This window comes from Pelobates fuscus, chromosome 2 (genome assembly GCF_036172605.1).
Source record: "Pelobates fuscus isolate aPelFus1 chromosome 2, aPelFus1.pri, whole genome shotgun sequence".
In the NCBI taxonomy this organism is placed as follows: Eukaryota; Metazoa; Chordata; class Amphibia; order Anura; family Pelobatidae; genus Pelobates; species Pelobates fuscus.
In genome coordinates, this window is record NC_086318.1 from 32,495,023 (window position 1) to 32,509,200 (window position 14,178).

General features: G+C 40.1%; 1 protein-coding gene across 3 annotated transcripts in view; it reads left to right on the forward strand.

Moving 5' to 3' along the window:
* Positions 1-11,831, forward strand: part of RCAN2 (regulator of calcineurin 2) — a 92,054-nt gene extending 80,223 nt beyond the window's left edge. For all 3 annotated transcript variants that reach the window (XM_063442061.1, XM_063442059.1, XM_063442062.1), the window contains one exon: positions 8,963-11,831. In XM_063442061.1, coding sequence (XP_063298131.1) covers positions 8,963-9,123 — 161 coding nt within the window. In that variant the 3' untranslated portion in view covers positions 9,124-11,831. The remainder of the gene's footprint in view (positions 1-8,962) is intronic.
* Positions 11,832-14,178: the final 2,347 nt, after the last annotated feature.

Consider the following 14,178-nt stretch of genomic DNA (forward strand, 5'->3'; position numbering starts at 1 on the left):
ATGAAACTTGTGTTCCATGGTACTCTCCTCATCTTAACTTAACTATTCTCTGTAAAGTCTAGACCTCAGGATATACTTGGAAATTGGAAACAGCTGAATGGATAAATATCTTGGTATTATTATTATTACTATTGTATAACCAACCTCCTTCAGTTTCCATGTTCCTAATAAATTGGTATTCTTTATTCGTAGCCTTTTGATCTCCAGCGAATGGCTGCCCCGTAGATTACTGCCAACTGTGAACCATGCCAAGTTCATAACAAATGTCTTTTCTTTTTATGTCCTTAGTGCGATATGAATGGCAGAGTCTGGCGCTCGGTGCTCTCATTGTCAGCATTTATATATAGTTCTTTCTTTTGGGTTTTGCTTTTCAAAAATTCATGGGTTTGATAACAAAAGCAGAATAAGGGAAGTGGTTTGAAATATCATTTCAGGTCTATGAACTGGTCTTAACTCCTTCAGGACCAAATGTAGCACTTTGCTGCCATCCAATTAAGTCCCAAAATCCCCTATGGCAGCATTGAGCACCCAGATTATTTAGCCTTGGGAGCTCCATGCAGTCCTGCTATCATTAATTGATATTCAATTCTGGAATAAGATCTGTAAAAGAACATACGAGCTACATTTAATTCACAGTTTAAGGGTTACTTCAAGCAACATGACCACTTTGCTGATTTGAAGTAGTGATGGTGCCATGGAGTCTGTAGGTGCAGCGTGGTACTACGAAAAACTGCACATACTGAGTTTAACCCCTTTACTACCAGAGGTGTAACTCCACCTCATTGGAGCGTCATTAGCCAGCCCAGAACAAGAGTTCCGGGCTGCTTAGTGTAGTGTTCTGTACACATTCCTATGCACATCTCTACAGAAGCCGGGGGGGGGGGGGGGAGGGGGGGAGGCATAATAGTAATGACATCCATGCTTGGCCCCTTTTCGACAGTGTCATGAAGTGGAGGAGCATAGTCATTATCACATAAAGCCAGGGTGAATAGCGTTTTCACAACTATGGTGTCAGGAATACATGTTTGTATTCCCGACACTATAGTGTTCCTCTAAACAAATTAAAGGAACATTCTAGTCACCATAACAACTTCATCTAAATGAAAATGCTATGATGCAAGGAGGCCCCTGGCTGCTCTCTTTCCATTAAGGGGTGAAACCGCTCTGAAATGATTGAAGGCTTCCTCTAGCTCCAGATCTCCAGGTAGCTCAGTGGTATTTGGCTTCTGAAACGGAGTGTCAGGAAGTGCAGATTGATGTCAGGCATGGGTGCCGCTGATTGGCTAGAGTGGTCAGCTGACGCTCTAAGCCAATCGCTAGTTCCCGATTCCTAAAAATGTTTTACGTTTTTATGAATGGGAAGCTACTGATTGGCTTAGAGTGCCAGCTGACTGCTCTAGCCAATCAGCGGCACCCCTACCCAGCAGCCCTCTGTGTTTCCTGACACTCAGTAAATAAAAGTGAACACATTAACACTGATATTTTTTTTACCTGGGGAGATGAGGTCCAAAGTTTCCCTGCCAGGCCCAGGTACCAAAGCCTTATGATGTGGTGTCCAGAATGAAGTGGGGATATCACTTTACTTGTCCTTCTCCTTGATGTCCCTTCCTGCTCATTTCTGTTCCTTCTCCTTTCTGCTCCTTTTCCTACTATACCTTTGTGCTCCTGATTCTTTCTGCTCCTTCACCTTTTTGACTCCTTCTGTCCCTTCCTGCTCTTTGCGCTTCTTTTAGACCCTTTTTGTTCCTTCTCCTACTTTACCTTTGTGCTCCTTCTGATTTATTCTGCTCCTTTACCGTTGTGCTCCTTGCTGGCCCTTTCTGCTCATTGCAGACCTTTCCTTCTCCTTGCAGCCACTTCCTGCTTCTTTCTGCCCCTTCCTGCTTCTTGCAGCCCTTTCCTGCTTCTTGCTGCCCCTTCCTGCTTCTTGCAGTCCCTTCCTGCTTCTTGCTGCCCCTTCCAGCTCCTTGCTGACCCTTTCTGTTCCATGTAGGCCCTTTCTGTTCATTCTCCTACTTTACCTTTGTGCTTCTTCTGATTTTTTCTGCCCCTTCCTGCTTCTTCTTTCTCCTTGCTGCCCCTTCCTGCTCCTTGTTGCCCCTTTCTGCTCCTTGCAGACCCTTCCTGCTCCTTGCAGACCCGTCCTACTCCTTGCTGCCTCTTCCTACTCCTTGCTTCCTACTTCTTGCAGAACCTTCCTACTCCTTGCTGACCCTTCCTGCTCCTTGCTGACCCCTCCTGCCCCTTGCAGACCCTTCCTACTCCTTGCTGACCCCTCCTGCTTCTTGCTGACCCTTCCTGCTCCTTGCTGACCCCTCCTGTCCTTGCTGACCCTTCCTGCTCATTTCTTCCCCTTCTACTTTACCCTCCTGCTCCTTGCAGACTTTTCCTACCCCTTCCTGCTTCTGTCAGGGTGGCGGTCCGGTGCCCAGGACCCAGACACTGTTTGGGCGGCGGTGCAAGGACCAGGACCCAGAATGCCTGATGATAAGTGGGAGTCTTCAGCGTGAGAGTGGATAGGTCAGGGTCTGGTGCAGAGTAACCCCTGGTGTTGAGCACCAACGTTTGTGCAGCCACAACCAGAACCCTGATTCAGCTTATGCGGATCCCAGGAACTAGGAGCAGGAATTAAGCAGACCTCCCAAACATGAAAACAAGACAGAACTAATAGAACCCAGAACCAGAAAAGGATAGGAAGCAAAACCCAGAACATGTACACAAGACATGAGGGAAACATGAACATAACTTGGGCAAGACTGGACAGGACTGTACATGGACTGGGTATACAAACTAAAACAAGACAAGATATGATAGGCAAAACAAGAGGAGAAATAACTAAGTACTATATATGAAAATCATGCGGATTTAGTCACACTATATGATCATACATTGCATAAGCCTGCCAACAACACCAATGTACCCCATATCTAGCAGGTCCTACACTGCCTAATGTATGCTAAAACAACCAAAAGACATATATAGCACTTACCTGCAAGAAAGGGCAGAAGCCTTGAGGAGCTGCCTGCAGGAACTCTGAAACAAAATAAATTATGGAAAACAAACGGGTGTGGCAACATAAAACAAACATTTAAATGAATCCAAGAGACTGGGAATTCCAGGGACGGATTACAGGAATGAACCCAGAAAAACCCAGCATAAAGAAAACCAGACATAGACTAGAAAACCAGAAAAAACAAGAAAAACTAAACAAGAATTGTAAAAAGAGTACTGGATACCAGAAGCCATCACCATAATGATCCGCAGCCAGGAACAGGGTGTGACAGCTTCTTGCTGTCCCTTCCTGCTCCTTGCTGTCCCTTCCTATTTCTTGCTGACCACTCTGCTCCTTGCAGACTGTTCTTACCCCTTCCTGTTTCTTGCTGCCCTTTCTTGCTCCTTGCTACCCCTTTCTACTCCTTGCTGACCACTCCTACTCCTTGCTGACCCCTCCTGCTTCTTGCTGCCCCTTCCTACTTCTTGCTGAGCCCTCCTGCCCATTGCAGACCCTTCCTACTCCTTGCGGACCCCTCCTGCTTCTTGCTGACCCCTCCTGCCCATTGCAGACCCTTCCTACTCCTTGCTGACCCCTCCTGCTCCTTGCTGAGCCCTTCTGCTCCTTGCTCCCCCTTCCTGCTCATTTCTGCTCCTTCTACTTTACCCTCCTGCTCCTTGCTGCCCCTTCATACTCCTTGCTGACCACTCCCGCCCCTTGCAGAACCTTTCTGTTCATTTCTGCTCCTTCTACTTTACCTTCCTGTAAGCTGTTCTCCCCCCCTGACAGTAAGTAATTAACATATGTAAATTATGCATTGTATGTAACAACAAAAAATATCTTGTGCAAAGAGAAATGTGACATAACGACTTTAAAATAATAAAAAATAACATTAGTACATCTCTGGCAGTGCCGATGTGGATGGGGAACCAGCTAGTGTCAATTCTGTGCATATTGTATGTCTGACGTCAACACACACAGCATGCTGGTGACAACGTCCAATCACAGCATTTTCCCCCACCCTCCTTGCCACCATTGTCCTCTGCTCAGCCTGGCCTGCCTATTCTTCTCTCCCCTGGACAAATTTGGCATTAGTGATGGTAGAGAGATAACTGTAAGCCTTTTTTTTGTAAACTTTGACCATGACCAGGATAGTTAGGGTTACTCTAACCAAAACCAGTAGTTTTATATATAATAGCTACTTACCCTACTAGTTACTTTCCTTAACAAATCATTTCAAACATGGCATGCAGTTGGCGCACAAAATTAAAACGACAATATTAGTCTGTAGATTGCTGTAGATGATTAACCATGTATCATCATTATACAGGAATGGTCATACACCTTGCTGATGGGTATTATCAAGTAATCCAATTTGGCAATTTGGGGTATTTTTTTTTTAATGTGCGCATAATGTCCCGTAATCGTAAATACATCTGACTGACTAACCCTGTCTCTATCTCACTGAGTGCTGTACACATTACCCTAATTTAGTTTCCATTAATTTATGATTCTCAAGGTATCTGCGGCAGTGCCACCCAGGGGCATACGCCAGCGTCCTGTATGTATTAGTGAAGTAGCTGCTGCTAAAAAAACCTGGTTACCAGCTGAGTGAGCTACTTACAAGGAAAAAAGTAAAAAAAAACTCTCGGTAAAGTCATTAAGTAAATATGGATTCAATAGTCAGCCTGAATTTTCTGCAGTAAGCTCGCAGCAGCTGTACGGCACCTTGGGTGTAAATTTATTTCGGCCTTACCATTGACAGCCAATGTGAGATGTTCATTTTGACCTTTCCGTTTACGGTTTAGCTGTTTGCAGGTCTGCGGAGCAAACCGTGTCTGATACAAACCCAGATGGTCTCTGTTTTCTTATGCAGAGATTAATTAGAAATATACCTTTCACTTTACATCACTGAGAGTAATTACGAGCAGTGAGATGAGGGAGCGGTGAGTCACGCTAACATTTATTAATTATTCATCACAGCCTCTTGTCAGGCAATAGGGGAGACTGGATGGGCATACAGCAATCCAGCAAATGGAGGTCTGAGCTTGCAGGAGATAAGAAATTCTAATTTAAACAGATTGTGCAATAAAGAAGTATGATCATTAGATCTCTCTATACAGGAAGTGTTTAGGAAGGCTGTTTGAATAGGGAATGCGTAAACAGAAACAAAAGTGATTTAACTCCTGAATGGCAGAGAATTGAGCAGTGAGACTGCAGGGAATTGATATACACACCCCAAACTGCTTCATTAAACTAAAGTTGTTTTTGGCGCCTATAGTGTTCTTTGAAATGATATCTGATTTTCATATAGACATATAGGATTCTGTGACCCTTTTTGGAGCACACTTGTTAATCAATACACGTGTAAGATTTTCCTGTCTTTAGTTTATTTTTGGATCAATGGCAGCATCAGGAATATGTTAAAGGATGTATTGTGTTGCTGTGGCAAATCATTCCAACACCCTGTTTACCTCTTGATTGCTGGTTCAGAGCAGAGTGTGCTAATTGTCTAAACTGCGTTCTACCTTCTAGAAAATAATCACCATTTAACTTGAGATTTTCCAGTGCAACCAGGCAACTGGAGCTTTGAAACCTTCCTTCCCAGAAAAGTGCTGAGAGCAAAGATTTCATCAGTAAAAGAATGTGACATTTGGGCTTCTATTATTATCCGGAGAGAGGGACGGGGAAGTCATTTATATGCTTTGCTGGAGAATAGAGCTCCTTTGTGTATATATAACCAGCGAGATGGCTGCGAGTGACAGAGACCGATTGGCCCTCGGCTCAAGCTGGGAGCATTGACGTCAGAGGAGAAATTATTTGGAGACTGGAAGACAGGAAAGCAAATGGGTTCCTGATACACCAGAGCTGGCTGAATTACTCCAGGGAACCACTTACCCTGTACCTACCCTCTGCCCTTTCACTCTGCTCCAGCCATATTTCTATTTATTGCATTTTTCCTTTTTTTAGATGTATTTTTTTCATTTCTTTCCTTTAGCTCTGTTTTTTTCATTTTATAATTTTGTATTGCTCCTTGATTTACATCTCTGATTATTTCTCTCACCTTTTCCCTGTTTTTCCAGTGACATTTACCTGATTCCTTCCCCTATATCAGTGATGGCGAACATTTTTGAGCCCGAGTGCCCAAACCGCAATACAAACCAACTCTTTTTCCTCAAAGTGCCAACATGGCAATTAAACACGACCATTATACACACTGACACTCACAGATACACAGACACTCAGACACACACTTACTGACACACAGAGTGACTGACAGACACAAACACACACTCACTTACAGACACACACACACTCACACTGACATTCATACACACACATTAACTGACAGACACACACACACTCACAGACAGACACAGACTCACAGACACACACACTGACAGGCACACACACATATTAACTGACAGGCACACACACACACTCATTGACAGACATACACAGAGTGACTGACAGACACACACACTGACATACATACATACACACACACACACACATATTAAATGACGGACACACACTCATACACATTTCCCCCCAACACTCACAAATTACTATTATTTTTTTAAAAAAAATATTTTAATTTAACTCCACCCAGTCTCCGTGGGAGAACTGGAGTAGATTGCTCACCTGGGGTCCAGTGGGGCTGCAAGGGCTGCATGTGCCGCTGGGCAGGTATGGGGTGAATCAGGCAGGCATGGGGCGAATCATATTTGCAGGAAATGAATTAAAGGAACACTATAGGGTCAGGAACACAAACATGTATCCCTGACCCTATAGTGTTAAAACCACCATCATTTTATGAGTGAAAGATATGGATTTATTAACTGATTCCCTATCTTTGCTCCTCACATTGCAGTTAATTCTGAATGTTCCTTGCATCTCAGTACTCGAGTATCGGTAGAGTAACTCAACCATATGGCATGCACATAGGTCCAACCGATTTAAAGGGAAAGCAAATGTTAAAACAATCTTATTTTTAAAGCATTTCAACAAGGCAATAAAAAAAATATATATATATAACAATATGAACTAATTAAATAAATTAAATGTTTTACAAATCATATAACTGAAATTAAATAAAATAGTTACATTGTTTCGGAATACGGCCCAGAATGTACTTCTCTGTCGATCTGTCTACTCAGTCTGAGTGCAGACTAGTCGGGAAGAAATCTGGTTTCTTCTTGTTAAACTTTGAATTATTCTCTGTAATTTTATTTAATCTCACACATTATTGCACTGGTGGGTAATTAACAGAGCAAAAGACAAGAACTCCTAAGGTAAATACAGCTAGGACTAGGCTAAGACTACATAAACATACATTTAACTCCGAAATGGCAGAGAATTGAGCGGTGAGTCTACAGGGGCACGGTCTACACACCAACACTGAGTCATGACGTGAAATTGGTTTTGATATTTAGACTGTCCCTTTAAGCTTTGTTTTCTCTCTGAAACAAGCATTTATATTCAAGTTTAATTAAATGTGATTGTTTTGCTTTAGCTATTGTATTGATAGAAGACAGGATTATAACAATTTGATGGACATGTGATCAATATGTTACGTGGGCTCCTGGTTGCACAGAGCTGTCTGTGGTGCTGAAATCCTCAGTGAATTTTAGAAGACAATTATTGAATTACATATAAAGAGCATTCTGGGGCAAAGTGCTGAAGAAGCAGCAATCTCCATAGAAACTGTCAAAAAAACATTAGACTATTTCCCAGAATTCACAGCTAATGGCCTACTCTGCATAGTATCCTGATTATCAGAACAATTATTGCATGCCCCTATATCAGCGATGGCTAATCATAGTATCCAGATGTTTCCAATAACTATTCCCATGATGTCCAAAGGCTGGCTAAATATCATGTAAGATGTTTCACATGGCTGCGTTGGGCTAAAGCTAGAAATGTTGCCTTTTAATTGTATAACAACTCTGAAATCTGAATATATGAAAGTCTGAAAGTGAATTTGCTAAGATATGGTCACACTATTGACACTCCTCTGTGCTCTTTTTTTTTTTTTTTTTACAAACAATATCCGTTCGTACAAAGTGCATGTGGGACAGTGGGAGCAATCTACCGCTTGCTGCGGTGCACGGATTAAATTACTGAAATGTTTGATTTGTTCTTACATAAGAGAGATATTATATTATATTCATTTTTCCATGAATGTATTGGCTTGCTTGGAGTGGAGAAGATCAGCATCTCCTCAATGGCAGGCCGTCAACAGGGCAGAAAAGAATGTTAGATGCCACTTGGGCACCTCCAGTCTGAATATTGCTTAACGGAAAAACAATAGATTTCTGACTTTTTATCATGCATCTCATCATACAGATATGATCAGTTATTTAATAAATGGCGAATTCAATGCACATTTCAAATTTAAGGCCTGATTCGCTAAACTGAAAGTGTAGCTGGCTTACAGAATTTTCCCATTATGTCTTTTTTGTCCTTGAATGTAAAAATTCTCTTTGAATTCTCACTGTAGCGTATAGCCCTATATACATTTTTAGATTCCATCCCCACCATAAAATCCTGTCTGTTGCCTTTTGAAAAGTGTCCCCGCAGCATGTTTTACCAATGCACTTCGTACAAGAATGGCCAGAGTGCCTTGATCAGTGTGAGCTGTGATAACCAAAGAGACATAAAGTAACCTAATGTTTCATGCTGAGCTGGCCATCAGGTAAATGCTATACGGATCATATTGCAGCAGACATTTGTTGTCTTTCTGATTTTCACAGTGACCTCTTTTGCCACCACTGTTTTTAAAAATATTTTACAGTAAAGCAATCATTGGGGCTACAATTGATTTGATTACAGTGGCTATCAATCTGACATGCGCAATAATTACCCTTATGACAGGGTGCATATTTAGAATGGGAAAGGACTTTTTATGTTATGTCCCATCTGCATTCATAATCTTGTTTTTTTTTTTTTTTTATTATTTTATTAAAGGTCAGAAGTATGAACTACATGCAGGGACAGACTCCACCCCCAGCGTCGTCGTCCATGTTTGCGACAGTGATCTGGAGGAAGAAGAGGACACAAAAAATTCACTGAAGCCTAAAATCATCCCAACACGGCGCCCTGGTGTGCCCCCTACAAAATCTAACTGATCAACCTTTCTGTACAGGGGTGAGCAGCCAGCGGCTGCTGTAGAACTACAAACCCAATGATGTTTTATATCTGTGGCCCACACCACAGAAGCTGTAGTTCAGAAAATGCTGGGGTGCTTTTGGTTGACTACCCCACTCTAGTAAAATATCAACACTGATCATTTTAACACAGCTTTTATATTTTTCACCCTTCCTTTAAATAGTAGAATTTCTCATTTTTATAGGAAAGCTTTTGCCACACTGTAGCATTATGCATGTGACAATATGAAAGCTGTAATTAGGTCGTTATTCACGTATTCAGTGCTGGGGAAAGAGGGGCATTATTCGGCACTATCCAGTGTCGAGTTTTATTTATTTTGTCTTTATGGTTTTTTGGGGGGGAGGGAGGGAGGAGAAGGGAACACAATATTCCTGCAAAAAAACAAGAACAACACAATCTTGAAAATGAAATTATAAAAATAACAAAAATCTAATTTTATTTTGTTTGTACACAAGAAAGTTGCTATGGTTAAAGCCGCATCAGGCTGATGTTCACTTAATGCTGTGCGTTCTATGTTTCGTAAGGCTGCAGGACTAGAGATATATATGACTCCAGACTAAGGAAGGATCTAACAATGTAATGATGGTAGCAGGAGAAGCAACATTTACAAGACACAATTTTATTGTTGTTATTTTTTACCGTTATTGAGGTAAAGAAGACCCTGCTCAAAGGAGCTTACAATCTATGAGGATTTGAGGTAGCTGGATATGTATCGGTGGGTGTCTTGCCCACGGACAACTACTGATAAGGGTCGAACTGGGATTCAAACCTAGGTCTCCCCGTTCTATGGCGGTGACAATACCACTGCTCTAACCAGTCAATGTGTAATAATTACAGGAAACATTGTATTGTAAAACTATGCTTCATGAGGTCTTTCTCAGGGCAGGATGGCCCCATGATCACATTAAGCATGTTGCTAGAGGCAGCTGTCTGCTTGTGTTTACACTAGTGGCACTTAGTTATATCTACACCTTGCCTGTCATATCTAAGATGTAAGATGGCCCCCACTGTATCTCTATTTTATGTATTGCACAGTCATTTTGCTTTCACTCTATCAAAGCTTTAACTATTTCCTTTTTTTTCTTGTTGTTATTGTTTGTATGGATGTAGTACTGTTTGTTTTTATTGTAAATCTTTATTCATGACTCACTCCACACGTCAACGAGTCACCAAGAAAAGACAAAAATGTCAATAGTACAGTACATCAGGTACAACAGTAACAACCCGATAGTAGACATTCTAATGGAGAGACGGTTTATTTTTTTGTATTGTGATCAGAAGTAGAATCGCGTAAGTTGAACATGTTCGGAAGCTAACTACGATAACCCATAAGGCAGGAACTTACCCCATGGCTGAGGCTAATAGGTATTTTCATGCCTCTCATGTCCCTTTTTTGGGAAGATCTGTCCCACGTTAGGACCCAATACTCACCTGTTCCTCCCTTTCTTCAAATCAGTACATTTGTTTGAAAATCAGTTTGGGTCAATTTGGTCTAATTATAAGTAACTAAGTTTCTCTTCTAGTTACATAAGTGGATTTTAGTATGTCATCAAACTGCCTTCACTAGCTTCCCTTCTGATCACCTCCAGCTACACCCTTTAATACAAATGTACCCGTCCTTGGTAAATCGGAATGTTGGGAGGTGTCCCTTCATGTCTCCATTTATGTCTTTCTGTGTCTGTTTTATGTCATTGCTTTTATCAATCCCCAATACTTTGTTTACTTCTTTGTATGCTTTTTGTGACTCATCACATTGAAGTCTCTTTTTACCCTCTCACCAGATCAGTGAAATAATCTCAGGTGGATATCGGTCTCTATCTATCTTTTCCATCAATGTTTCTCTCCTTAAATCCTCACGTCTAATGTTCCTCCTCTCTCTTTTCCCATTTACAGTCAGTGCCTTTTAGTGTCCTTTTGTTTGAACTCTTTCCACTAACAGAATTAGTAGTCAGCACCCATTGTACGCACAATAGGTTGGTGTCCCTCCCTGTAGGTAAAATATATATTTTCAAGACTGGGGTCATTGATTTACACTTACTGTATCAGTGTCGCTGTGCTAAACCCTGTCTGTTTTCCTTTAACAAGGGAAGCCTGGTTAAGCAATACATCACAGTACAGGGTACTTTTTAAGATTTTACTAAACTTTTTACTGTGGATCCTAAGCAAAGTTACAGGACATATCCAAAATTAAGAGGTGCCCAAAGAAATACACTTTGCAGATCTGCAGTATGCGATTCTACTTATGTCCAAATCACTTTAAATCACTAACGTGCTTCGATGTGGGGTGTAATATCACAGTTGATATTAGCACATCGTCTTTGTAAGGGGTTAAAATATAACTTTCTAGGATCCAATATCACTATAATGTGAGAAAATACTATTTTTCAGAAAGGGTAGTATAAAGACTGATAAGCCTTTCAGGTGAGGTTGTAAAGACTGAAATATTTGAAGAATTACTCGAAATGTCCGATAGACTGTCCTAAGAGCACAAATAAGCATCGGTCCGAGATTTCATAACGGACTGACTCATTGGGCCAATTGGTTCTTTGTTGCTGGCACAATCTAAGTTTCTGTACATATAAGGGCATTGCATTTTATTTTATGTTTTTATTTGAAGAATCTTGTATGCAAACAAACAGCCTTGTTAAAATAGTGATGGTTTGATAAATATGGCAAAAGAGAGCCTATCAGAGGTAGGCATCCTGCTGTTAAACTCCGACTCCCAACATCCGCATTCAGCAACAACTTAAAGGGAACTATTACGGAGAAATGACTTTTGATATATATATTAATATATGCTACTTGGCAAGTTAACAGTAGGTATAATAGCTCTTTAGTTTCAAATATAATGAGGTTTATATTTATTTTTTAGATGAACTCACAAAAATAATGTATCAAAGGGCGAGTGTCTGTGTCCCTTCTCTATTTAGTGTATTTACAGGCATATAATAATTGTAAAAATTACCTACGCTGATTGCTGGCTGTAGAATACTCTGAGAACACAGCAACTGGCACTGGAGAGAGAGGAAAATAACCAGAAAAAAAGCAGATTTTGTTTCAAAAAGTTTAACTAAGGGTAAAAAAAATAGAAGTGGTGTTTCATAGACTAAAGAGATAAAAAAATTATTAAAAGTTAAAACATTTTTAATAAATAATAACTAAATCAATTAGCGAAGTCTAGGAAGGAAAATCATCTTTTTTAACTTAGTTTACTACTCTGAAAAGTTCAATTTATTAATATATAGTGCAACATATAAGAAAAAAAATGTTTTCCATGGTTGTTCCCCTTTAAGAGTGCCAGGTTGCCTATCGCTGGCTCACACCCTATTCTATAATTCATGAGGACATCCTTTTCACCTGCTACAAATGGAAAAGAATTCTGTTAATCTACACCTACACGGATCGATCCGTCTACGATTTACATGACAAATTCATTTGTTCAGAATAATAGGAATATGGTTTGTTTGTTGTAGGTGAAAAGGTTTTGTGTGCACGTCTTCTAGCCTTGCCTCTGAAACGCGTGTTAAGCAGTTCAATCAGGACATGATGTATACTTAAAGGTAATCATTTGAAGTCTCTGTATGAACAAACCATTGTTGTGTGTTTATTTGAGTGCTTCTTAAATTTACAAAGTCTCTGCTCAACAGCGAAAGATAATATTGACAATCCACCAACGCATTCCACCATAGCCTAATAAACAAACGCATTTAGAGTGTTACAGAGAAAATGGAAGAAAGCAGATGCTTTTTTTTTGTACATTTGTATAATTGTCTGAATATGATGTTTTGTATGAATTAGTTATCATTTGAGTAGGATATAAAATTGTGATTATTTGACCTGCCTCCAGTTAAAGCAATTTTGCTTGTCCCTTTTTAAAAAGCAATGAAATGGTTTTTAAAAAGCAATGAAACAGATTTTCTCACAAAATGTTCAGATTTTTCTTAATGTGTTATAATATTATAGGAATACCTTGGGAACACTACAGGGGGGGAGGAGGCACGTTTTAATTGTTGGCCCCTAGTGTTAGTTGAATTGCTTAGGTTTCACAGCTCCCCCCCCCCCCCTTTTATTTAAAAAAATAATCATTAACCATTTTGTACACTCAAATGCCTCTCTAAAGAAGCATTGTGGTCTTAACATGCATGCACAGTAATCACCACTATGTGCCAATCAAATGCTTCTATCAATCAAGAACTGAGACAGACTTGGTTCTCACTGAAGAAGCAACACCTAGTGGCTGTCAGGGAAACAGCCAGTAGATATCTGTTTAAACTTGCAATAAAAATATTACAGTATCTCCAAAATGGCAATGTTTTACATTCCTGGCAAAAAACGCCGGGGTCACTGCACCTAGACCACTTCATTGAGATGAAGCATTTGATTGGATTTGGTTTGATACACCTCAAAATCAAGTTCCCATTAACATTTTTGAATAAGTTGGTCAACTATAGAGATACTGATAGATTGATGTCAATAGGGATTCATCACTGGCAAATCATACGCCAGGAGGGGACTATCATTGCAGGATCAAAAAATAAACCGATTACTATATAAAAAATATATTTAAAAAAAAAATCATATAAAAAAAATGATTGTGGGTAATCAATGCATACACTGCAGATAGGAGGCAGGGGACCACATTTTACAGATGTTAAGTAATAGGCAGATGCGCTCACCAATTTTATAGTCCCTATTTAAATTAAATATTAAAATAATGGTCCAATGGGGATTAAAATATAATTTTTGATAAAACATATAAAGTAAATAATAAAATGGTCCAATGAGGCAAAAATAAACCTAATAATGAATATTCAGGTCATGCATTCACATAATATGGTGGCTAAATGTGAGCTTAATCATGTAATGGGGTAGTATACTATGGGCAATATACTATGGTCAGTGAATATTTGGGAAACCTCGTCCACAGCCCCAAAGCAATGGGAAAGCAAAGGAAATGAATAATTAGCCACTTGAAAACCAGCGTTTATTTCTGCCTCTTACATCTGAGCTAGGAC